Source organism: Pogona vitticeps, chromosome 12 (assembly GCF_051106095.1).
Source record: "Pogona vitticeps strain Pit_001003342236 chromosome 12, PviZW2.1, whole genome shotgun sequence".
In the NCBI taxonomy this organism is placed as follows: domain Eukaryota; kingdom Metazoa; phylum Chordata; class Lepidosauria; order Squamata; family Agamidae; genus Pogona; species Pogona vitticeps.
This window is the reverse complement of record NC_135794.1, coordinates 16136241-16163529: the sequence shown is the minus strand read 5'-3', so window position 1 is coordinate 16163529 and position 27289 is coordinate 16136241. Positions and strand designations below refer to the sequence as shown.

At 43.5% G+C, this 27289-nt stretch overlaps 1 protein-coding gene across 1 annotated transcript in view; it reads right to left on the bottom strand.

The window, feature by feature from the left end:
* The window catches only part of IGDCC3 (immunoglobulin superfamily DCC subclass member 3), a 151380-nt gene that overhangs the window by 7386 nt on the left and 116705 nt on the right, over nt 1-27289 (bottom strand). The window contains exons 7-11 of the mRNA XM_078380895.1: nt 27014-27179; nt 8475-8722; nt 4845-5009; nt 754-942; nt 199-303 (exon numbers count right to left, since the gene is read on the bottom strand). Of these exons, the coding sequence (XP_078237021.1) occupies nt 199-303; nt 754-942; nt 4845-5009; nt 8475-8722; nt 27014-27179 (873 nt within the window). The remainder of the gene's footprint in view (nt 1-198; nt 304-753; nt 943-4844; nt 5010-8474; nt 8723-27013; nt 27180-27289) is intronic.

The window sequence follows — 27289 nt, the reverse complement described above, 5'->3', positions numbered from 1 at the left end:
GTTTCGAGGTAACCTTGATTCCTTGATTATCACTGCAGTATTTTTCCAAGAAATATTTCAGATTTAAGGCTTGCTATCTTCGTGACCAGCATTCCCATCCTGTTTATCCATTATCCAACACCCTTTTTTTTTCCTTTGGCCTCCTTTGCCCAAACATTCTTCCCCCAAAGCGGCCCTATTGCCACTCAAGTGTCTCACCTGTTCTTTCAACAGTCTCTCGAAGGGATACAAAACGGACCGTGGAGTTCCCATCGCCGTGCTGATTGTAGGCAAGGAGCTTGACTTCATACACAACGGATGGGTCTGAAAGGAAGAAGATGGAAAAGTTGTGGGCTCATATTTAATTTTGGCTAGGCCATTAACTGGTAGGGGTAGACCAAATGACTTGCATCTGCCATATAGACACGAGGTTTTCTTGTTTTGGAGGACACCAAGCTATGAGAGGAGGAAATCCAAGACAAACAGAGCAACAGGGAGAGGAAGGGGAAGGCCTAGAGCAGTGGTTCTTAACCTTTGTTACTCGGATGTTTTTGAACTGCAACTCCCAGAAACCCCAGCCAGCACAGTTGGTGGTGAAGGCTTCTGGGAGTTGCAGTCCAAAACTCCTGAGTAACCCAAGGTTAAGAACCAGTGGCCTAGAGGTTCCCTGAGGCGAATAAGCCTTCCGTTGAGGAACTGGCCCGGAGGTTCTTCTTAACAGCACTAAAAAAAAATACTTGCTTCTACTCTAGTTTTTCCATTTCCCAAACTCACCAAGATGAGTAATGTTGTAAGACATGACGTTGCCAGGCAAAACCACGGGGCCACTGAAATGGGAAAGATGAACTTTGCGGTAGTAGAGTTTGAACCCTTCATGTTGGCCCAGTTTAATGGAGGGCTCCCACGTGGCTTGAATGGCAGTGCTGTTGAGAACTTTGATGAAAAGCGACGGCACTGCTGGCACTGAAAAAAAAGCAGCAAAAAGACAGATTCTTCAATAACAATAACTTCATGACCTCAAGTTAAAGCTGACTTATGGCGACTCTTTTCAGGGTTGACCATTCCCTTCTTCTGAGGGTGTCTTTAGGACTGTACAGTTCCACACACTGAGCTCTCCAGCTTTCTGCCTTTCCTTTAGCATGTACACTTTTTGGAGTTAGAAAGAAGCATTTGTGAAGTTGGAAAGCAGATAGATATGCAGTTCGAAAAACAAGCAGGCGGGGGACACCCTCGTGGGAAAGCCTTTAGAAGGGAAATTTAAAGCAGCACAAGGGGGCAGAAACCCATGCAAAAACTTTGGAAACTTTCAGAGATATTGTGAACCTACCAAAACAGAAGAAAAAGAAAGCAATTGTTTCTTGAGAAATACCAATATGGGCAGCACAAGTTTAACGAAGCCACGAGAACAAACAGATAATTTTGTTATTAAATGCAGACTCATGAAGGAAAATTGCATAGTAGAAGAAAACTGTTGACATATGTGGAGAAACTGCCATTAGTATAAGCGTAAGCCCTATGAAATATTGGCTGAGCCCAATGAGGTGGGAGCAGGAGAGGTGAAGAGACTGGAACCGCTGTTGCTGCTTACACTGCTAAGGCCCTTTTCCATTTGGTCTAGGTAGGCACCCTTCAGTCTCGAGAGACTATGGTAACGTGCTCTGAATAGAGGTCTCAAAACAGCATCTAGTGTGGCTGAGAAGGCCGATTCAAGAGTGGCCATCCCTTCCACACCGGACAAATACAAGCTCTCCCCTGTCCAGCTCCCTGATTTTGCTGATTTCGGGACTGCCTCTTTGCCTCGGCCTGCTGGACAAGGGTCTCTTCAAATTGGGAGAGGCCATGCTGCACCGCCTGCCTCCAGACTAGACGCTCAGATGTCAAAGTTTCCCATCTGTTGAGGTCCATTCCTAAGGCCTTCAGATCCCGCTTGCAGATGGCCTTGTATCGCAGCTGTGGTCTCCCTCGGGGGGCAATTTCCCTGCACTCATACTCCATACAGGAGATCTTTTGGAATGCGACCATCAGCCATTCTCATGACATGCCCAAGCCAATGTATGTTTATGGATACCCAACCCAGTTGAGGAAGGTATCTTGGATTTTTGTCTGAATTTGGATTTAAAAAAACAAACACTTGAACTTCACAATTCTATAAGCAATTTCTGTATGGGTGCTGTTGCCAAGGACCTGGGTGCACAAATTGTAGCATTTTGTTGTCAATAGATACCTAAGCAAAGAAATAGGCCCATCAAATTTTTTGTGCCTTGTGTAGGGAGTCTGAGAAGGCACTTGGGCAGTTGGATTTTAAAGTTTTATTTTACTGGCTTGTTGTAGCTTGAAGCAATAGTTCTCATTGTGAGAGAAATAAATTTCATCTATGAATTTAGCTGGATTTCAACAGTGCTTGCAAGAGGCCCCAAACAGGATGATCATAAAGTCTATCTGCTTTCATTGTATGGATCTGATTTGTGACCTCTGCCAGTAAAGGGCAATGAAGGCATAATACAGAGGCATATTTACAAGACTCTTATTTATATCTTACAATTTTCTAATAATAGGCACTCTTATTTCAGTTTTAAAATGTAGTGTTAACCAGTTATTATTATGAAGTGCCATAGTACAGTTAGTGGTTCCTTATTCTGAACTATTTGCCTGCTCGGTGTGGGAAGCAGCCATCAATATAACATTTTGGATTATACCACAGAACACCAAAGAATCTTCTCAACGCAACAGTAGAACAGAGACAAATCAGAAGTCAAACTTGGGTGGAAATGCTGAGGCAACAGTTGACAACTTGCATTCATCTATTAGAGGAGATGGCGCATCATTCCTAAGCATATGTTCCACTGGAACAAAGTTGTTTTTTTAAATGGTGGTGTTTTAGTGGGTGGGGAGCGGGAGTGAAAGATGATTCTGAGCATCAAAGACTTCCATGATTTATTACTGTGTTACAAGATCCACAGCGCTTAATGATGGAGGGAGGGGGAATGCAGTGACCAAACCATTCTAAGCTCACACAAAGAAAACAGTGGAGTCCTCATACTTAATGAGGCCTGCTAGCTACTGCCCTGAACTCCATGGTTTGGGGTCGTAGCTTTTAAATATATTTTTGAGCCCTGTCATTCCTTCTGTTTCTTTAATGGAAAAGGAAGAATGCTAGGAGGGTAGATGGGTCCTTCACAGAACGTTAAGCAAAAGGAGTCTAAATATGGCCAGTCTTAGGGTCGTCCTGAGGTGGCTGGATAGCTCAGTTATCTGGCTTTAGTTATCTGGCTTCAGAGCCAGAGGTTGGAAGTTCAATTCCCCCACTGTGTACCCCTGAAGAGCCAGCCTGGATGGCCCTTGGGCAAGCTGCACAATCCCTGGATACGCGCGCACGAGACAGGGAGGAGAGAGAAGAAGAAGAAGAAGAAGAGGAAGAAGAAGAAGAAGAAGAAGAAGAAGAAGAAGAAGAAGAAGAAGAAGAAGAAGAAGAAGAAGAAGAAGAAGAAGAAGAAGAAGAAGAAGAAGAAGAAGAAGAAGAAGAAGAAGAAGAAGAAGAAGAAGAAGAAGAAGAAGAAGAAGAAGAAGAAGCAGCAGCAGCAGCAGCAGCAGCAGCAGCAGCAGCAGCGAATGGTAAACCATGTCTTACTTTCTACTTAGAAAAGTCTGAATGGTATTGCTGTGAGTCAGAATTAACATGATGGTACAAACCTATTTCAGAGTTGTAAGTTTCAGCCTTATAAACTGCCTCAATGTAGTGCTTGTACAAATGAAGCAGTATATAAACTGAATAAATAAAAACAATAAATAAATATTTGTACTCCAAAAAAATCCCAAAAATCGCACCCCTACTGAGGAAGTCTCAAAAAAACAAAGACTTCAGCACCATGGAGAGCTCCTCCGTTGTCCAGCCTGTGGAAAAGACAGTCTTTTTCTCAGAAGACTTCCAGGTTGATACTAAACAGCGCAGGAAGGAACAGGCGTAGCAGCACCACATTGTCCCCACGCTTGGAAGGCCCCACTCCCCCTTTGCGCCTGGCAGACTGGCTGTGCAGGAGAACCCATACGTGTCTGTGACAGCCTGGTGGGACCCACGAGGTAAGTCACGACTTGGAGGGTGACAGTTCTTCATATTTGTTTTTAATGCAGAAGGTCAAACTTCTCAACCTTGCATCTCTGGCAAATGTATGCTGGCTGCAGACCATGTTTCTAATCAGTGCAGAGATTCCATCACCATGACTCAGAGCATTTAGGGTACCAAAGGGGACGCAGGTGTGATCTTTGGCGGGCAAATGGGCAAGTGACGTGGCTCAAGATTGGCTCTCATATATAACAGGTTTATACCCAATCAAGTCATTGGTTCCTTTCTTAAATTGGTTCCTTTCTTAAATGCTCCATGGCCTTCTTACCCAGTCTTTGAACAGGAGATGCTTGGGACAAAACTGAACTCAATCTTCTACATGTGAATAAAAAGCAATGGCTGGGGGTGGGGTGGGCCCTGTGCAGTCCTTGTATGCAATCTGAAGACAAGAGTTGTTGATTCTTTTATTAGACCACTAAATTATCTCAAGCAGGAGCACCTCCTTGCAAAGTAGGCCGTCCACTGTCAAGCAACATGCTTTCTTACAGGACAGTGTGCGTATGTGTGTGTCACTGTGCCATTAAGTCAGAACTGACTTATCGCAACCCTAATAGGGCTTTCAAGGTAAGTGAGATATTTAAGTAGTGGTTTTATGGTTTTACTAGTTCCACTCTCCCACTGAGGTTTCCATGGCTGTGGGGATTTGAACCCTCTTCTCCAGAGACCTAGTCTGTCACTATGTCCACTGCACCACACTGGGAATACAAGTCAGCAGAAGACTGGATTTCGACTTCTTTCTCCTTACCTTCTCCCAGTGTGCTCACTGCCACCACTTCGGATGCTTTGCTGGCCCCCCGAGATGTATAAGCTTTTATATAGAAGCTGTAGCTTGTGGAGGGTTCCAGGTCAGTCACAAGCTGCTGGAAGGTATTTTTGCTGACAGCTTCTTGGTATTCCATCTCTACGGGGTCTGAAATACAAATGTACATCTCTTGAGAATTAACGGATGGAGAAGGGAACCATATTCCAATTGCAGTTTGTCAGCCTCACTGGAGAAATCCTGCTGGGCACCCTGTTTCTTTAGTTGCTGAGCCACCAAGAAGGGCATCTCAAAACTTCAGCCATGATTGGAGGAGGCAAGGGAACTGGAAATTGTCAGTTTTGTCATGATTATCTGTGCAACTCGCTGCAGAAGGAAGCTCTTTATCATTATACCTAGACAACTGGCACCCCTCCTTGTACTTAGGCAAACCTAACTCAGAGACTGTGGATGTTGCTACGAGTTCTCAGGGCATGTCTCTAGTAGGGATTGCACAATTACTCATTTTCGATAGCAAACTGCCTTGTCATGTCTGGTTCACTACCATCTGCATTCTGAACAAGACAAGGAATAGGTTTTGCCCCCCTCAAAAAAATTATCCATGATATCTGCACAAAATGACTGTCCTTTTTTGTTGTGAAACAAGCCTCACACACACAGGATGAGCAAAGAAATCTGGTGGATTAATAAAAGAAATTGCAAGCCAAGCCTCCAATATTTCTGATTTTTTAAAAGCTCGTGGAATAGGACAGCAGCTATTGCAATTTTTTTTTTGCACAGTTTGCTCAATGTATACAATCTATGCAATTTGCACAAAAAATGTTCTGCATGCCAGAAAATATCTCACCGTCTCAGAGGAAAGGAGGAAAATTATGCAGCTTGTTCTTATACAGGGGGACAAGAAATGTGGGGATCTAGTCTATATCACAGGCTTTTGTCTTTTTCCATTTCTTCTCCTTTCCCTTTTCTTTATCTCATTAATATGAACCCACCACACAGCCTGGGCATGATGCCAGTGTGGTACAGTGAATTGACTTAAACCTGGACACAACATTTGCCCCTGGAGCTCAATTAAAAGTACCTCGACCAATCGCCACCCCTTGCTGCAGCCAAACTCACAAAGCTGTTATGAGGATAAAATGTGGGGGTAAACCATCCCTGTTGCTCTGAACGTTCTAGCGGAATTGTTAGGGTTAAGACATAATCTATATATCTTTGTCTAAACATTCTAGAAACAACTCAAGACACACCTAAACCATGCAGCCTAAGCAAATGCCTAAATGCTCCCTCATCTGAGGAGGGAGAGCCTTCTTCTACGTTTCTAAACAAGGACTGTGTCCAGTTCTGAGCACCACATTTGAAGAAGGCTAGAGGCAGATTGGAGCCTTCCAGGATGGTGAAGGGTTGGTCTGGAAGTCACATCCTAATAGGAACAACTGAAATAGCTGGCTTTATCTAAACAGAAGAAAAGTTGATTAAGGAGAGATATGATTGTTGTTCTCAAGTATCTGAAGGGCTGCCACAGGGCTGGGTGTCCATCTCTCACGGATGCCACCGTTGCATTTTGTGCTGAAGAGAGACCAGATTACTTAACCGTGCTGGATTAGATGTCCTCTAAGGCCCCCTTCCAACTTTAAGATTCTTTCAAGAGGGTCACTGGAGATCTCTGAGCAGAGTTCCAGAGGTGTGTACTACTACTTCCTGGATCACAATTCAGATGGGCCCTCCTTGGAAAATCCACAGGCATGGATGGACCTCTGGGTAGAGTGGGCGGCATATAAATTAAATAAATAAATAAATAAAATAAATAAAGGTGAAAGTCGGACAAAAGCTTAATTACTGTATTTGCCGGTGTATAAGGCGACTGGGAGTATAAGACGGCCCCCCAACATTCCCACTCAGAATGTAGAGTTTGTTATATACTTGCTGTATAAGACTACCCCCTCTTCCGCATCCGTGATTCTGCTTTGGCTGCATCATGGGGAGAGTTCCTTTTGCCCCTCTTGGTTCCTTTTCGGAGGCGGCAGCCATTTTGGAGAGGCAGCAGCCATGTGGTCGCATCTCAAAATGGCTGCCACCTCTCTGCTCTTCCGACAGTCAGCTGTTCAGTGCTAGAGTCAGGCTGTTCCCAGGCTAGGAGCAGGGGCTCTACTGGGTCTTACTACCAGGTAAGTGACTTCGCTGGGAGAAAGGGAGGGTTTGCTGGACATGCACTTGGAGGCATGTTTTTCAGGGCCAAAAAGTCATCTTGTACGCCGGCAAATACGGTAGCTGTCCAACCTTTCAATGAGGAACCTGCAAAAACGGTCTATTTGTGAAGGCTATATGAATGTCTAAAGCAAGGGTAGGTGATCTTAGCAAGGCTCAAGGCCACATTTTAAGTTTTATCAGAAGCCCAAGGCTTGCGCCCAAGGGGGATGAGCTAAAGGGTATATGGCATGGGCAAAGAAGCATACTTAGTATGTTTATTTTTTATTATAAAGTCTACTACTATGGATTCTTGTTGACTGGGGGGGAAGTTTATTTAAACATCTGGAAGTTGAGTCATGGCAACTTTCTTATAAGGTTGAAACATTTCACTACTCATCCAAGTAGCTTCTTCAGTCATTTATTTAAACACTTTTTTTAAACTGATAAACCAAATTGCACCCCGGAGTTGCTCAACATTTATTTTCAATATATTTAAAATGTGGGGACCAAGAGATCCCAAGAGTGTAGGGGCCCTCAAAACATGCATCAGACACCCTCAGAGAGTAAAGAGGGCATTCTGAGCTGAGGCCCCATGCTCTTGATATACAGAGGCTTCTTAAGGACATCAGTGTGCAACTGGATTGAATGAACTGTATGTCACACTTAGGCATGAAAAAAAATCAATCCTGTTGCATTTGAAAGAGACAATGAAAGTAGCATCTCTGCAGCCAGCTCTAAAGACTCTCTGCAAAAAGAAACACACTTTTACACATCAGCGTGGCTTATGGGCTGTTTCTGAAAAATAAAATGCACCTCAAACTACCACGTTTCCCCGAAAATAAGACAGGGTCTTATATTAATTTTTGCTCCAAAATGCATTGGGGCTTATTTTCAGGGGATGTTTTATTTTATTTTCATGTATAACAATCTACATTTATTCAAAGGCAGTCCTGTCATCTTCTGGTTGCTGCACAATGGTGGGGGGCAGGGTTTTACTTAACTGGGGCTTATTTTTGCAGTACGGTTTATATTTTGAGCATCCTGAAAAATCCGACTAGGGCTTATTTTCAGGTTAGATCTTATTTTCAGGGAACCAGGGTATATGCACATTTTAAAACACTCAAATGTGAACAATTGGGGGGAAAATACACGGAGACATGCCTTGGTCAATAGAGGAAGGTTACACAAATTTGTGTAAATAAATGCTGAGATCAGGTAAAACACATACATACATGAGTGTGTAAAATGGGCAAATGAATTTCACGGAGGGGTGAATATGCAAAGTCTTACAACTCTGTGCCAACCCAGGATAGGAAGAAGATGCAAGTGGGGTTTGGAGACATGCAAGAGAATTAAGGCTCAGTGATTTTTCACAGCTGCAACCCACCTGGTGGGCATTCCATCAGCCTCGGCTGCTTTTCCTACCTGCTGCTTTCCTGATGTGTAACACGTAGCCAATGATTTCCTTGGTGTTCTGCAGTGGCTCACTCCACAGCACCTGGATGGTGGTTGCGGAAACTGTTGCAGCTTTCACTTTCTGGGGCGGGCCGGGCAATCCATCAGCCCACAACACTGTCAACCTGGCGCTGGCTTGGGTAGAGCCCGCACTGTTTTCTGCAATGCATTGATAGATGGCCTCGTCCACCTGGCTGATGCTGTAGATCGTGAGCGTGCTACATGGGAACCAACAGTGGAGAGGAAGATTAGCACTTTCTAGCAATGAATGTCAAAATCACTGGCTTTTACCAATCCTTCTCCCACCTCCTGGCAAGCCACATCTAGGTTAATCCTCAGGCCTCTAAAAAGGATGTAATGAAAGGCTAAGACCGCTTAGCGGGAATTTCACTCTTCCTGCTCCCCGCCCTCCCGCCCTTTGGTTGGGCATGACGGAGAAAAGATACGGGATTGTTGCCTGGGAGGAAAGCTTAGACCCCAATCAAGAACAAGCACACGGATTATGTGAGAGGAAGGGAAGCAAATGAGGAGGAGGAGGAGGTGATGCTATTGTCCGGCTCTGATCACCAGACTGCTTAGCTTGCCTGGAATTAAAGAGATTGTACATCCCAGGAATTATAATCATAAGGTGAAAAGGGCAGATTCCTAGAGGGAATGTGAAAAGACTAGGCACCCATTTGGATGATCTGAAAACATAATAACAGTTGATACATTTTGGGTGTGTATTCAATGCGCAGTGAAGAGCAACCCATACCGGTCACAGGCAGAGTGCAAGACACCATATACATTAAGAATACATGCACTCACATGGCCAAGCATAAATTATACTGTGCATGCCTTGATGCAGGTACATCCGCAACTCGCTGCACGCATAGCATGTACACCCTTTCCATACAGATCAGCAAGAACATTAACAAGGATTCAATGAACAGCAATAAAATAATAGCAGCTCAACCCCTTCCTATCCAGAGGGACACCCAAAATATGACTTGGGAAAGGTGTGGGGGAGAATTTATGTCTCCCTCCAAGACAGGACAAGTATTTCATAACCAGACTAGTGGAGGGGTATTCACTGATTGCAATATTTTTGCACTCTTCCTAAGTGCTGAAAGCATTTTGCACCCATTATTTCGCTAACCTTTATGTCAGCCTGGCCTGGAAATGAGGGCAGTGGTTAACAGAGGGAGGTGGTCAGAAGAGCCACCTAAGCCGATGGTCCTTGACTTTTTGTATTTTGCATCACTCTTTCAAAAAAACCTCAATACCACCATATTAGAAAGGAAAACCCCACCTTGGCCAAGAAAGATAATATGTTTTGTGCATGCATTTCCACAAGAGTCAATGTGGTGAAATGGGCAGAGTGATCCCTATTTGGTTACGGAAACGCAAGGCAGAGTTTTAATGGCAAACCCAGTCCTTAAATATCTCACATGGCTTGAAAACTCCATAATTCATATGCAACTTAACAACAAAGCACATAACAACAATGAGCTTTGACATTGTTGTATTTGTCATTTGCCATAGATTTTATGGAGATAAACATTGCAGTAGTATCTTGTGCATAAATACAAACAAAATTAATAATTCCATTACTAGTTGATTCTTGTAATGATACTGCTGAATATACAATGTGACTGCTGTGGTAAATGTAAAACACGAAGATCACAGCATGCCACTTTGAGACTGAGGGAGAAAAAACTCTTAGTAATTGTTGTGAAAACCATCTGTTCTGTCTCGTCTGCTTCAGAGTCCCGACCTAGGTGACCGCATGGCTAAACTTCTCATGTTTTCAAATACTCTGCTATCTGACACAGCTCAGCCGAACTGCTTCCATTTGGCACCGGGGTGGCCGCATACTGTTCTCACTGGAGCCTATTACAGTGGAGAGCTCTACATTTCCAGTGGGTGATAATAATCACTGTGGCTTTGCAAAAAAAAAAAAAAAAAAAACCAGTACCTCCGATGTTTAAGCAGATCTTGTTTTTCTGGCAACATCCAGCTCTTAAACACAGGCAGTCAATCATCGCTCTTCACTTGTGAGCCCTTGCATGTTTCCCTTGGAAAACTGGGATTGTAACGAAGAAGGTCGGAGGCCATGACCAAACATTTTTCAAGAAAACACGGAACCATCCAATCCATCACCTCTCAAAGGCCTCAGGGCCACTTGAGTCATATAATGTTACTCCACATTTCACCACTGTAAAGCACAAGCAGCTTTTGAAACTTGAATTAAACAATGCTAGGCTTGCTCAAACCCTACTGTGGCATCTCAAGGAAAGCTGCATATATAAAATTGCTAAATTTACCACCTACCACCACATAATTGTTGCTGGATTAGAACAGGCTGGTAAATAGGCGCTCTCTAGATCACTTCCAAGGCTACGAAAAATGGAAAGCTTTTGTAAAGTGGAAGAAAGGACTTGGTTACTTCTTCCTTTCTTTTTTTCCCTAGGTCATGTTTCTGTCATAAATGATTTATAAAATAGGACATGTTTTGGGGGTAAGCCAACTTTTGTGTTGAGACTATAAAGGGAAAGGTCCAAGCACTTGGGCCTTCTATGTTTACAAAAAGGGCCTGAGGTCCCCATGATCATTTTTGTCCTCTCCAGCCCTTGGAAAGCTGCACCCATATGCCCCACCCACCCCAAATCCTGACACATCATACCACAGAAACATCTGTGAAAGCAATTGTCCCCATCTCTGTTTTTAGCTAAAGAAAAGAAAGGCAAAGAGGGTGTGGAACAGTGTAAGAATGGGAGATCATAACCACCAAGAACCTTCTGCAGCATCCAACTGCCATTGGGGGGGGCAGGGTGTCAACATTTTTCAGGACATCAGGGGTGTTTTGATGAAGCCCACAGGCCCCTATTTGCCGACTCTGCTTTAGAAGAACTCAAATAAAAGGCAATAGGATAGACTATTGTAAAATAATCACTGGCATGAGGATATAGAGCAAAATCCTTCAATCTTCCTCTCCCATTCGTAGTACTAGGCGGGATTCATTTGCCCAGTAAGCGCAACAACAGTGACAGAGACAAACAAAATACAGTGAGTTTTCATGTGACCCATAATTAACCTTCATCCAAATAGATTAAAAAAAACACCCTCCTCATGTTGAGTAAATTCTGGGGATTTTCTGCCCCCCCAAAGGAATTATAGTGATTAACAATAGGATTATGGCAGAGCCATGATGATATCCAATCTTCAATAGGAGAGGAACGGGAAGACAAAGCAGGAGGACTAGGATTAGATTTAGTAGGAGGTTCCCAATGTATTACACTGATGGGAAAGGCAGTATTGTTTTGTTGTTGTTTTATTATCTGCTTTAAAAGGCACACAGCAAGTGGCTGCAGCTTAGAGCCACAATATATTATGCCTCACAGAACAATGCTGCCGAATGCTTACCTTGTCAGAATACTTCTGGGTGGATTCTGTAAGAAAATGTGACGCTGGGGTACTAAAACATCCTGTTTTGATGAGGTTAATGTCTGAAATTTCCTGCCACAGGCAGTGGGGCCAACCGACCATTTCCATAGTTATATACATTCAGGCAGACAGACAACTTTGTGGAGTAGGCACCTAACCGTACCTACTGTTCATATTTGTTTGCTTGTCATTGTTAAATTTATATCCCAAGATGAATCATGACAGCAAAACGCAAGCTCAGATAGAAGGACAATGTACATCTGAATATGAAATGTTCTCGGCGATCTTCTTCTGTTCCCATAATCCTCCAAGTATGGGCAGAAACAGGGAATGGGTTTGGTTGGGCGTGCCTGCATGCACAAATGCACATGTGTGAGAACATTTTTAGCAAAGGTAACCCTTCTCAATCATCTCTCTTAGCGTACTTCGCACCCCGCCAGCCCTCAGTTCTGCAAATGCCAGTCAAAGCTTCCTGGCTGCAATTCCTTGGCTAGAGATCATAGAACTGGAATAGCTGGTTTAATACAACCAAGATCCACCCTCTGCGTGAAACAGAACACATACACGGAGCGACAGAAGCCACATCTTGCTCATACATCTTCACCACCAAAACAGAACGCATCCTTGTTACTTCGGCCAAATTTGGGGCTTTTCTGCCCGACACTCATATTTTCTCGTCCATCTTCTCTTGCTCCTCATATGGCCAGAATCACGGTGATGGTTTAACACATGCTTATCTTCCTTGTCCCCGAGTCCATGTTTCCTTGGAAACACTGGCAAGAGGGGCTGTGGGGTTTGGCTGATGCAGAGATTGCAACAAACGGGCCATCAGCTTTTCTCAGTGCCACTGAGTCTGCGTTTCGTACTTAAATCACGGACAGAAGAGTTGTCAGAGGCGAGATATGAAGAGAGGGGCAAGGGGGACCGTTTCCTAAGTGTGCCGGGGAAGCCCCAGATTTAGTCAGGACAAGAGGCAGAATTGAGCTGTTTTCGGAGCACTTTCCACTGTGCATTAACTGATGAGGAGAGTCGAGGGCAGGGGCAGGGCGTCCTGACAATCTGCGAGCATCATTAGGCATTTATAGGCTGGTGAGAACCTGGTCACATCTGGGACAGAAAGCGAAGGCAGAACCGTTCAGCTTTCTGATTACAGACAAAGCCACGAAAGAGCCAAGGGAGAGAAGGCGGCCGCGATCTGCTGCATCTTTAGAGAGGGGCCAAAAATTTCTATTCAAAATATGCAAGCGCTGGTATCGGAATAGAAATGGGTAACTTCCAGGGGCTCAGAGGTTATATTCATTCCACCCCAACCTGCTCTCCAACTATTCTTTGCGCTCCTCCAAGAACTCCTAAACAAAACAAATCTGAAAAGAAATTGGGTTTCGTTTGTTTCCAGCTATTGGCCATCCCCATTTCTGGTGCATGGACAGGGTGCTGCCATGTGGGCTCTGAAGGCGCGGGGGGGGGGTGCACTTTGCCTACCGCAAGATTAGAATGAAAATGTGGTATGTAGCACAGCAAAAAGATGAAATGTGTAATTTTTGTATACAAATGTTTTGTTACACATTTAAAGGAAGAAGAAAATATTATTTCCTGCTTCTCTTCTCTTCTTGTTACTTTTCCTGCCACACCCTACTGTCAAAGATGAAAAAATGTTTTGGGTTTTTTTTGGACTTTAATTTCCAGAATTACCCCACTTAATGTGGCCCCACCGGGAATTGTAGTCCCAAACAGAACACTTCCAGGCTCTGACAGAAACAACATCCCTTTGCCATCTGGAGGGAGATCCCTCCAAACATCATGGGGCTTGCTGATAAAACTCTTTGGTGATAAACATCCACCATCTGCTACATCAGTGGTTCCAAACCTCGGTTATCCAGATGTTCTTGGACTACAATGCCCAGAAATCCTTGCCAGGACAGCTATGGGTGAAAGCTTCTGGAAGTTTCAGTCCAAGAACGTCTAGGGACCGAAGGTTGGGAACCACTGAACGACATAATAGTCAGAGAATATATTAGCACTAGCTACGTTTGAACAAGTGTTGTACAGACACCAATTTAATGATGATACTTACTTTGATAGCTAGAAAGTCTACATTGATTTATATGCTTATATAGAGATGTATGTAGTATGGTTACAACCATACTCATACAGCAAATTTATAATAGTGCTTTGAATGAGTATTAACATTGTTGTATTTACTGTACTGATTTTTGTTTTGTTTTCCTTTTCTTTATTCATCTGTGTGTGGGGGTTTTTTTTTACACTAAATCTACAAAAATAAAAAGTAAAAACTGTTTAGTAGTCTTGAACCCAAATCATTGTCTTTTGGGGTGGCTTTATTATCTGCTTTTCACAGACGGTGAAATCCTCTGTCCAGTAACGCCTGCTCCTCAAGGTCCAATGAGGTCTTGTGCCCGATGCAATATGGCCTATAGAAGGCTGGGGTATGTATGTCATCCTTCCCATAAGGCTCTCCATTCTTGTCCTGAGAGCTAATGTTAGACAGTGGTTAAAGCACGAGTCTAGGACTCAGGACATCTGGGTTCAAATCCCCTCTCGGTCACAAAATGAAGATATGTATCTTATGGCAGCCGCCAAGACTCAAGTTTTGTTTTATCTGTTAAGGTGAGACAATTTGAGATCACTGAAGGAAAGGTGGGATATAAATGCACACATTGATAATAATAGTAATAACGGGATAACGTAAATGGACCTTAGGGGTGCCAATCATTGAATATGGCCTAACCTAACCAGAATGTTTGCTGGCTGTGGCGTTCTGGAAGTTGTACTTCAAACAAGTAATATTTCTAAGTGCCTCTCAATAGCCTCTCTTTAGTGGTTTCGAAGGCAATGGGGGCAGGAAGCATCATCCCCTCGGACAGGCAGATACATAAAGCCTTTAAGTTGTCCTGGCTGGTATAAATAGCAAATGTCTGGCTTCTTTCTTCGGCGTGCTAGAGAGCACCTCGGTGTCGGTGTTCTTATTCTACAAAGTGTAAACATCCATGTCCATGGTTGGTTATCAAACTGCCACGGAGGGATGTACAGAGAAAAACCCACCTTCCGAGAGTTGGAGCACTCGTGAACGTTCCATGGGAAGCACCAGTCCCTTGCACATCCAGTAAGAGGCTTACAGGGGTGGCAGGCAGAAACTGAGCACCCACCCTGACTGTAAGTCTCAGGCAGGTTACAGCAGACTCCTTATTTAATAATATTGCAAGGAGAAATAACAGCATTGGGCCCTTCTGAAGACTGTTTCCATCCCGTGATGAATAAGATAAAGCTTTTGAGGGAGACAGGCTTCGGAGACAAAGAGGAGGCTTCAGCTTGGTCCCAGGGCTCCCCCTACAGGGCCTCTAAGGCACCACAAATGCGTCTCATATTCATATCCGTGTGGGGGTTCTTCTTCTCTCCCCCCCCCCCACAACAGTGGCAAACATTAATTCTCTCCTGTGGGGAGCAGCAGAATGCCCAAGGGGGGAAAAAGATGGAATTGTAGACATTATGCCAGGCTTTTTGCAATCAGTCAGGATCTAATTTATGCTTAGGCACCATCTGGCGTGTGTGTGAAACTGTCTCCGTGTAAAAGACGACCAGCTTTCACCGGCAGGCAAGCGGAGTGAGGTGTGACAGACATGACAGAGTAACGAGGTGACCCTACGGCTGTCAAGGAAAAGGGCCAGGCTTCTCTATCACTGTCAGCTGTCACCACCCACCTCCCCAAAAAACGAAACCGTGTCGGTTCTTAAAGCTGCCCGAAAAGGCAACAGACGCAAGGAGCACAAAGAACTGGAAGCGAAGCAGGTTTTCATTCTGTACTTTTCCACTGCTTTCTTGGGGAGATCCTGGAAGTGCTCAAAATGGCCATGAGGATCAAATTTTGAGAATGGGAACTTGAGGACTGGCTTATCAGTAGACACGCACTGGATCTGTTTATTTATTTACATATTTATTTATAGCATTGCTACTTACTCGCTAATTAGAAACATGTTCTGAGTTGGTTGTTGTGGGTTTTTCGGGCTCTTTGGCCATGTTCTGAAGGTTGTTGTTCCTGATATTTCGCCAGTCTCTATGGCCATGGGCATCTTCAGAGGACAGCCACAGAGGCTTATCCAACAAACACCAACAGAGCATGGACAGAGTTCCTATTCCAGTCCTCCGAAGAGGCTGGCCACAGAGACTGGCGAAACGTCAGGAAGAACAACCTTCAGAACACGGCCAAAGAGCCCGAAAAACCCACAACAACCATCAGATCCCACTGCCTGAAGGACCAACAGAGCATCTCGAATCAACTTTGTTTCTTGCGTTTGACTCCAGGTTGTCCATGGGACTTGCAAACTGGGTGCATTGCGGCAAAAGGAACGAATGATACTGCACCAGTGAGCCTCAGCTTTGCACACAGAGAAAAGATATTCCTTTTGCTACCACCATGCAAATTGAGTCATTATTTCCCACTGAGCTGAAATCTATCAAGTCAGGATATCTGCTCTCTGGAAACTTTACTGCAAGGACCTAGCAGTCCGTAGTGTTCCCCCCCCCCCAGCCAATGCAATCCTGGACTATTGTCCCCCCTTCCACCCTCCTAATTTGCTAGGGATGCATTCAGAATGCCACGGTGATCTCACTCAAACCTTTGCATGATAACACTGACAGGCACGGAATGAAGAGCGTCTTTGGAGAGTCACACTAAGCTCTACGAAGTGTTTATATGAGGATGGGGAGCCAGTGCCGAGGGAGGGAGGGGAAGAATGCGTGAGTTCAGTCGCTCAAAGGGAGCCCTGTTCACAAGCTGCTCTTTTAGTCCACAGGCAATAAAGATGACTGATCTCATTGGGGGTCAAAAGTCTTAGCCAAAGACCTCTGAACTTTCCAAGGTAAAAAATATGAATGCGTGCAGGAACTCAAGAAAAAAGAGGCAGGGTGAGGGCCATTGGCTTCCATGGAATGGAGAGAGAGAGAGAGAGAGAGAGAAGAGGGCCAGCTACAAGAAGGAAGACAATGGAAGTAAATATCACCACAAATGGAGAGCAGGTAGGTCCAAAAAAAAGCACTCCTCCAGCGCAAAGCCATCTACCAGACACAAGACACGTTATGAGAACATGGGCAAGAGGGCTGCAAACAGTGTTTCCTGACTAAAGAAAGTTGAGGGATTGGGGGGGGGGAGGACTAAGAAAAGCTCCTCTTTGCCGCGTGCATTACTTTTTGCAAATAAAGCAAATTTGCATGACTTTTCCATTTGGTGTCACTAGGCCATCTATTCTATTTTGCACAATTTATTCAACTTCTGCTAATCAGGAGGAGGGGCATGGAGCTGTGGAAGGAATGGAGGCTCATTCACTCCCTGGAAATCTTAGGTAGCTTTCTAGTGTGTGTGTGTGGGGGGGGGGGTGTAAGTCAAGCAGAGACGGGATGATGGGTATCAGATGGTTTGCTCCTAGTGAGCTCCGGTGTTAATAAGCACGCTGGTGCCAAGTGGCCTGATGGAATTACAGTTGTTTCCGCTTGTAAGGGCTTATAACAACCAGCCATAAAGCAGTCCCATAACTACATCAGAAAGAAGTACGTATGTTGTCTGTGGTGTGAAACAGCCTCCCTGAAAGTCATGTCAGGAAATGTCTCTAATAAAATGGAAGAACTGGGGATATAACAGATAAAGAATTAACAGAAACAGGGGAAAGTGTGAATAAAATATCTAGTAAGTGAGCAACATCTGAGTCTGTGACCAGGTCTCAGAACTGCTTTTTTTTCCATCTGGATGAATGAAACCCACTTCATTACCATTTTGTAAATATAATCTTCCTGCAAGAAACAGAAAATCAATATTAGGAGCCTGCCTTTGTGCCTAGATGGTTGCCCTTTGCTACCTGCTGTTGCAGTAAATGCATTTAAGCAACCCAGAGCCTTTAACACAATTTATTTTTCGCTTGTAAATTACCTCCATGCCAACATACACATGGACACACAAAAACCATGACATGCACAGAATGGGGACAGGTGAACAAAAGTAATAAACCTTTGCTGGGGATAATTTATTCACCTTAACCCATGTTAGCATGCTTTAACCTACTGTATAAACACAAATCTCATATACCAAAAAAAGAGAGACAACCTCATCAAAAGAATCCTAGTTAAAGGATGCTTCTGTGTTACTGAAAAATGGTTAGTCGAGGGCCAAGTTTCCAAACTGCCCCCTACCTGTAGCAACTATGTTTTGCGCCCTACTCCATAGGGACATTTTAGCAAACTTGAAGCAGTTTTATGTTGCAGATAATTCACAATCAACATCAAGGTAGCAGTAGCTGCACTAGTAACATTGGTTACCAGTAATCTTTTATCGTTTGTAAGGCTGGGCTGTCCAGGCTCCTAAATTTTATTCCAAGGGGTTAGCATGTCTACTTAATGCGGTGGTGCAGCCCTGTCATACTATCACTACCTGCGTGGTGCTGCTGTTCAAATGAAAATCACCCCTAAGCCACAGTACAGTGGTGCCTCGCTTAACAAGGGTAATCCGTTCCAGTGAAATCGCTGTAGAACGAAATCCTCGTTAAGCGAAATTTTAAAAAACCATTGAAATGCATTGAAAACCCTTCAATGCATTCCAATGGGCTGAAAACTCACCATCCAGCGAAGATGCTCCATAGGGGCGGCCATTTTCGCTGCCTGTAAAGTGAGGAATCCGTCCTAGAAAACAGGGGGGGGGCATTTTGTACACCCGCCAGCCATTTTGAAACCCGTCGATCAGCTGTTTTTAGATCATTGTAATGCGAAAATCGGTTCCCGAGGCAGGGAACTGATCATTGTGAAGTGGATTTTTCCCATTTAAACCATCGTTTTGCAATCGCTTTTGCTATCGCAAAAACCTAATTGTCAAGCGATTTCCTCATTAAGCAAGGCAATCATTAAGCGAGGCACCACTGCAGTAAGTTTGGTGTTGTTGTTCACACTTGTAAGTGGCGACTCCTCTTTCTGGATTCTCTCTATTACTGGTCCATTCAAACAGGCATTGTGCACTTTTTCCCTGCTGCTATAACTCTGCCACGGTGAAAGGCTGACTTCACCCTGCCCTTTTTCAAAGTAAGAAAGTTTTTTGTGAAACACAGCTTTTTTTCTTTTGAGGATAACAGATCATCCATGTGTCATGGCACTGACTAATAGTACTTGTGGGTTGACTGCTATTCATAAAATAAAGAGCAGGACTTATACAAATGCCAGGAGTACGGGGAACAAACAAGAAGAACTGGAAAACTTAACTCAGGAGGGTAAATATGACTTGACAGGAATAACCGAAACTTGGTAGGATGACTGCCATGACCAGAATAAAGCAATTGAAGGATATACATTGTTTAAAAAGAAGAGAAGGAATAGAAAGGGAGGTGGAGTTGCAGTATATGTCAAAAACAAACATTCCTGCATAGAAATACAGGAGGAGGAGATTGGCTGTCCCATTGAGAGCATCGGGATCAATGTAGTTTGGGCAAAAAAACCCAAAAGGAACATGGCAGTTGGAGTCTACTACTGGCCGCCCAAGCAAGGAGAGGAAGCGGATGGAACTTTTGAAAAACAAACTGCAAGGATGTCAAAGAGACATGTAATAGTGATGGGAGATTTCAACTATCCTCTTATCTGTTGGGAGGCAAATTCTGCGAAATATGGCCCTTCCAAGATATTCATTTCTGGCTTGTGTGGCTGATAATATTCTCTTACAAAAAGTGGTGGAAAAAAATTAGTGGACTAGTTATCCTTGTCTTGATTCTAACCAATACTAGAATTCTTGATTTCAAAGGAAGCTCAGAGAGGACTTGAAAACAAAAAAGGACTCAAATAGGAAAGGGAAGAATGGCCAGGCCACAAGTAAGACTACAAAGTAAAACTACAAACAAATAGCAAGGATCTGCAGGGATGGCATTAGGCGGACAAACGCTGAGAATGAGTTGAGGCTAGCTAGAGACACTAAAAGCAACAAAAAAGCATTCTTCAGGTATGTGCATAGCAAAAGACAAAAAAGAAAAAAGAAAGAAGCAGTGGCTCAGAGATGAAAAATGATAACAGAAGACAAAGAAAAGGCAGAAGTGCTCAATTCCTATTTTAGTTTAATCTTTTCCCAAATGACAAGCTACAATCCTCCAGACAAATGTGAAGTGTAGATGGAGGGAAAAAGATTGCAGCTGGAGAGTGATAAACAAATAGTCAGGGAATACGTTATTGCTTTGAACGAGTTCAGATCTCCAGGGCCGGATGAAATGTATCCAAGAGAATTGAAGGAACAGGCTGAAGAACTCTCAGAACCACTGTCCATTATTTTCTACAAACCATGGGAAATCAGTGAGGTGCCAGATGAATGAAGGAAGGCTAACATTGTCCCTATTTATAAAAGGGCAAAAAGGAGGAACCTGGGAACTACAGACCAGTCAGTCTGACATCAGTCCCAGGGAAAATTCTGGAGCAGATTATCGACTTGTCACTCAGCAATCATTATTCAGCAGTAATAACTAGAAGCCAACATGGAATTGTCAAGAACAAATCCTGCCAGACTAATCTCATCTCATTTTCTGATAGGGTAACCTCCCTAACAGACAGAGGGAATGCTGTAAACATAGTATATCTTGACTTCAGCAAAGCTTTTGACAAAGTGTCCTTGATATTCTGATTAGCAAATTAACTAGGTGTGGGATGAACATAACAACTTTCAGGTGGATACATAGTTGGCTCCTTTTTAAACTGGAAGGAGGTAACATGTGGGGTATCCCAGGACTCAGTCCTGGCCCTTGTACAGTTCAATATTTTCATTAATGACCTGGATCAGGGGATAAAGGGGAATGCTAATCAAATTTGCAGATGACACAAAATTAGGTGGAATAGTCTCTAGAAGACAGAAATAAAATTCAAAATGATTAAGATAGACCCGAGCACTGGGCTAAAAACAACAGAATGAAATTCAACAGGGATAAGTGCAAAGTACTGCACCGGGGTGTGTGTGCGCAAAATGAAACTCACAGTTACAAGGTTTGCTCAGCAATACTACAAGTGAGAAAGATCTTGGAGTCATTGTAGCTCGTAAGCTGAATAGGAGCCAGCAGTATGATGTGGCTACAAAAAAAGGCAAATGCTATTTTAGGCTGCATTAATAGAAGTATAGTTTCCAAATCCTGCAAGGTGCTAGTCCCCCTCTATTCAGCACTGGTTAGGCCTCGCCTTGACTATTGTGTCCAGTTCTGGACACCACACTTCAAAAAGGATGCTAACAAATCGGAACAAGTTCAGAGGAGGGCGACAAGAATGATCAGGGGACTGGAAACCAAGCCTTATGAGGAAAGGCTGAAAGAATTGGGCCTTTTAGCCTTGAGAAAGAAGACTGAGCGGTGATGATGAAAGCACTTTTCAAATACAGTAGTTAAAAGGTTGTCATATAGAGGAGGGGCAGGACCTGTTCTCGATCATCCAAGAATGCAGGACACACAACAATGGGCTCAAGTTAAAGGAAGCCAGATTTCGGTTGAATATCAGGAAAAACTTCCTAACTGTTAGAGCAGTACGACAATGGAACCAATGAACTCAAAAGGTGGTGAAGGTTCCAACACTGGGGGTATTTGAGAGAAACTTAGCCAACCACTTGGCAGATATCCTTTGAGAAGGTTGGACTTGATGGAGGCCCCTTTCAATTTCTTGATTCTATGAACCAAATAGTTTTATGTTCAAAAAAGCAAAGATTAAATACAGGTAAACAAAAATATAAGAACAATGTTTAAAGAGGTCAATATCTTTGGCATATACCTACAATGCTTTATTTTTCTTCTTTGAAAAGAAAAAAAATCTGTGAAATGGCATCCTAAGAGGGATACCCTAATTAGTAGCATTTTGATACCAGGCTAAAGTCTTTCTTTTACAAGCAGGTTTCAATCATTCTCCTCCTCCTCCTCTATTATCACAGTGTAATCATCTGCAATTATATTCTACAATTATATGCTGTCTTTTCTCCAGAAGGCTGAAGAAATTCATAGCAAGTCTCTTCCTCCGTTTAATCGCACTCAACCCTGCAACATGGGTCAAGCCGAGAGACTGTGACTGCCTCAAGCTACATGGCCAAGTCGAAATCAGAACTCGTGTCTTCTGAGTCCTAGAGTCAAACCTCCTCACCAGCTTTCTTCATTGCTTGTTTTACCACTCATGTTTTATGGCTTGCTCTTAGCACTGTTTTAATATATTAGCATTCTAATATTTTAACATCATTGTTCTGCTTCAGCCAATTGACTTGTTCTTATTACAGAATTTATGGTTTTATTGATTGCTTTTGTTTTAACATAGTATTTGTAAGCCCCGCTGAGGGCGCTGCCAGCTAGGCACTAGATAAAAATTAAGAATAACTGCTGGTTGAAGGGGCTTGATGGGTCTCCAACTGGAAAAAACAGCCTGCAGGGTGAGTCAGGACTCAGCTACTAGAAAGCCTTACTAAACAAGCAAGTCCTTGAGGCACAGGAAAGAATTGCTTGACTTCTTCATATTACTTTAAAGCAACCAAATACAGTCGTGCCCCGCTAGACGATTATCCTGCTCTACGATGAATCTGCTTTATGTCGTCGTTTTTGCGATCGCTTTTGCGATCACAAAACAATGTTTTAAATGGGTTTTTTTCGCTGTGCGATGATCGGTTCCCTGCTTTGGGAACCGAATTTCGCTTTACAACGATCAGCAAACACTTGATCGTCGGGTTTCAAAATGGCCGCTGGCTGAAGAAAGTGGCCCCCCGCTGTTTTCTAGGATGGAATCCTTGCTTTACAGGCACCGAAAATGGCCACCGTATGGAGGATCTTCACTGGACAAGCAGGTATTCAGCCCATCGGAATGCACTGAACTGTTTCCAATGTGTTTCAATGATTTTTTAAAATTTTGTTTGATGACGTTTTTGCTCTACAGCGATTTCGCTGGAATGAATTAACGTCATCAAGCGAGGCGCCACTGTAATTAGTTACATGTATTTTACAATCTGTCTTTTGCCTTTTTTTTTTCCTGGTGTAGAGATAATAATAAATACAGTGGGACAGGAAATTATATTCCTGAACCGCCATTAAGGGAAAGGTTTAAACACAACCTTTCCTGTTGCCACTGATCCAAAAGAAATTAAAGCCCTGTGCAGCTGTATTATAATCATGGATCTCCTGTGTTATCTACAGTTTGGCCCCGACAATGAATCCACAAAAAAAGCTCAGGCTGGGACTTTGGCAAGGCACCATGGAAAAAAGAGCTGCTTTTGCTTCTGATGACATTTTTTTATGTTCTTGTCTGTCATGCGCCATTCCCAGAAAAATTATAGCTAAGATAATATTGCAATCAATTAGCAAACAATACTGTCTTGGGATGGATTGCTCCGTTCCTTTTAATTCCTTTTGTTTTTTTAAAAAAAGAACCAACAAAGAGGAAATCCTTTAGGAGCTCTCAGTCTTTTTATTGCTATATGATGAGTTTTAATCCAAATGAAATTTTCAGGGGCGGGCGGAGGAGCATGTAATCTAATTAAGAGGCTCATGCTTTTAGCTGGACTCATTACTGCAAGATAAGAGATCCCATCATTACACAGACAAATATTCACCACCACCCCCAAGTGCAATGGCAGAGACATCCGAAGGCCAAATTGCAAACCAGTTCTGCCTGGAACTAAGTGGGTTATGGCATTTAGTCACGCATGCAAGAATGAAACAAAAGGGACAGGAAGATTAAGATTGGGAAAAAGGGAGGCAGAGGCAGAACCATCTGAAAAGGAAAGAAGGCATCCAGAGGAACATGTCTCCGCTTCTACTGTTGCTTAAAAGATGCTTTCGTTAGACAGTCTTTTGATCCAGAGCCGTTGTTTTCGACACCTTGGGGTTTCCAAAGCTGTAATAAGGTGCAGCTTCTTTTCTATATTCTCACTCTGCTTTTCATGCAACTATTATCACCTAAAATGGTTCATATCGATGGGGTGGGGGAGAGCAAAAGCAGGTGTTTCTGTTAGGCTTATAACAAATGACAGTACAGTGGTGCCTCGCTAGACGATGATAATCCGTTCCACTGAAATCGCTGTTTAGCGAAATAATTGTCTAGCGAAAAGCGTTTCCCCATTGGAATGCATTGAAACCTGTTCAATGCGTTCCAATGGGGAAGAATCATCGTCTAGCGAAGATCGGCCAAAGCGAAGAAAGCTGCTTTGCGAACCGCCGATCAGCTGTTTAAATCACTGTCTTGCAAAGCTTAGGTCCTGAAAACACCTGTTTGCGAGCGCGGAGGGAGCTGTCAAAATCGACATCTAACGAAAATCGGTTTGCGAAGCAGGGACCAAACATTGTCCAGCAATATTCTCCCATAAGAATCACTGTTTTGCTAATCGCTATAGCGATCGCAAAAAGCCAATGTCTAGCGAAAAAACTGTGATGCGGGGTAACTGTCTAGCGAGGCGCCACTGTATGAGATACAGAAGGGAACAGGAAATAGATAAGTTGTTTGTGGACAGGATAAAATGACGAGGCTATCATTTAGAGCTTGCAAAAGCTACGGTTTTGGATGACAACGAGCAGAATCTCTCAGCCGCCATGTCCCCTGATGCCGGCAAACACACCCTAAGAAAAGTGATCTTGGACAAACTCTGCTATAAAAGCCATTTGGGCCACACAGAATTATTTCCCTAGCTGGTATTCTTACCTAAACATCAACTGGCATCTCTCGTTCCTCTGGTCCACAGATAGGAATAAAGCACCTCCTTCCCCTAACATCTGCAGTTCCAGAACCACAGGCAGAGGGAGACAAAGGCAAAAGGTAAAGGTTGCCCTTGACATTTAGTCTAGTTGTGTCCCACTCTAGGGCGCGGTGCTCCTCTCCGTTTCCAAGCCATAGATTGAGCATTTTGTCCAAAGACACTTTCCGTGGTCATGTGGTCAGCACGACTAGACACGGAATGCCGTGACCTTCTCACCGAGGTGGTACCTATTTATCTACTAGCATTTTTACATGCTTTCGAACTGCTAGGTTGGCAGGAGCTGGGACAAGCAGCAGGAGCTCACTCCGTCCCGTGGATTCGCTCTTATGATGGCTGGTCTTCTGACCTTGCAGCACGGAGGCTTCTGCGGTTTAGACCGCAGCACCACCACATCCCTCTAGATGGAGACAAAAGCTCTCAGTAAATTCTCTCTCTCTCGCTCTCTCTCCCTCCCTACTTACCTACCTAATAGAAGAATCAGGTTGGTCTCCTTTTTAGCTTGAAGTCACTCCAAGGAAGCTAGGGATGCATCCTTGGGGAGCCCTTCATGCCCTTGGTGAGGCACAAACCAGAACACTGGGATGGCTGTCAATGTATCCAGCACTAACCAACTGTTCCCTCCTGCCTCTGAATTCAAAGAGAGCATCACCTCTCTGTTCAGTGTTTTTCCCCTCTCTAGAGTCTATTGGGGTCTATTGCCGAAAGCAGTGATGTTTGTCACTTTGCTGTTTGATCTGTTCAACTGTAATGGGCCCTTCTATTCTTTTTTTTTCCTACTAATGTCTCAGGGTGAGTTATAGAGCCTGTAAGTGCCAATTAACGAGAAAAGAGGTGACTAATCTGGGAAACTTGAACCTGTTTTGTTCTGTGAATCCCTGCACTTCTGCTGTGCAGCTAGAGGAATTTAACCAGAAAAATCAAAATTCTGCAATATCATTGTGCCCACATTTGCTGTTTGCATAAATGGTATACGAGAAGTTTGGTCTCTCTGCCACACACAGTCTGAGAGGGATGGCTGAAGCTGTGTGCATTACGTTTTCCTCATTCTGCAGCTGAGAAAATATTCCACACATGTTCAGAGGTACTCTTACTTAGTCAGTATCTCACTAAGAATTCTGTTGCAGGCCACAGAAGCTATATTTTAAAGCTGAGGCTTCCCTAGATATCTTACCTCTGAGAAATCTCCAGAGACACAGGGGTTTTGAATGATTTTGTTTTCCTTCACATGCATCTATTAATACACTTAATACTGTTATATCACATTAGATTATATGAACCCACAGCTATAGCTCTGTTATTTCTTCCCATACCGTTCTGTATTATTTCCATAGAAACCAAGCCCACCGACCAGCAATTTTCACGCTAGCCTCATCCCACCTTGTTATTTCCACAACACAAGCATCGTTCTGTTCAAGCATTAAACAAATGGTTGTCGGGGGGGTTTCCAAAATAAATAAATAAATCCGACTTTCACTCCTGGAGCGATAAGAGGACCAAGTTCAGAGAATGTCAACCACTCGGTCATGATTATCTTGAAGTGCACAGAGTCGAGGTCCATTTGCACACAGTAGGGAGCTAAAACAGACACAGGCTACAACATAAACCGAGGCTGAAAAATTACTGTCTGAAATCAATGCCACCCACTCTCCAGGTTGTAAATCCAACCTGGATAAATGTATGGTAGTTTTTTGAGAGGGAGGGAGGATAAACAGCTTTATTGCAAATCTTCCCCAACCTTGTTCAAGATGGCTACTAGTTAAAAGCGACCCAATTCAGGCATGGGGCTTGTCAACGAGAGCAGCAGATCCTGGTTTTCAAATTTTCTGCCTTTCTAGACCAGCTTGATGCCCTTTGGACAATCCTCCCTAGAGTCACCAAAGATCATTGTTCCACAGTGAGGAAGATTAGTCACAAGACAGTTGCCAGTCTTCCAGGAGTGGACATCCAAGTAAATTTAGCCAAGGTCAGACTGTGCAATTGTCAAGGAAATTGCAAAAAAAACACAGGACTTACATTTCAGACTCTACAGGCCTCAGTTAGCATGTTAAATGTTAAAGTTCATGATAGTGCAATTAGAAAAAGACTGAATAAGTACTGTACAGTTTGGACATTAAAACCATTCATTAAATCAATAGGCATTCAGGCTGTCTAGTTGACATTCCACCTTTCATCAAACACCACTCTCTGCTCTATTGTCATGTTCCTTTAAACAAAAAAAGATTAACTCAGGACTGAAGGATCAGTTTTCAGCATAAACCCAACATTTGAACCTGCTTCTCCCAGGCCTTAGAGTGGAAATTCTGTCCATTAGGTCTCCCACCTTCTCTGAACATCTAACTGGAAGTGTTTCATTTACCTGTTGTTGTTCTTCAGCTTAACGTGCTCCGTAGGTTCTAGAATCTGTCCGTTCTTCAACCAGGTGATCTGTGGAGGAGGCTCCCCTTGAGCCAAACAGGTGAAGATGGCAGTGGTTCCTACAGGCCTAGAAATAGATTGAGGGTGTTGCACAAATTCTGCAGGAGCTGCAAAAGAGGGAGGGAAGGCAGAGTGCAAATGTAAGGTGGGTGTTGTTTCTTGATGGATTCACAGGGACAGAGTGGTAGGAGGAAACAAAAGTCCAGGAGAAGGTTAG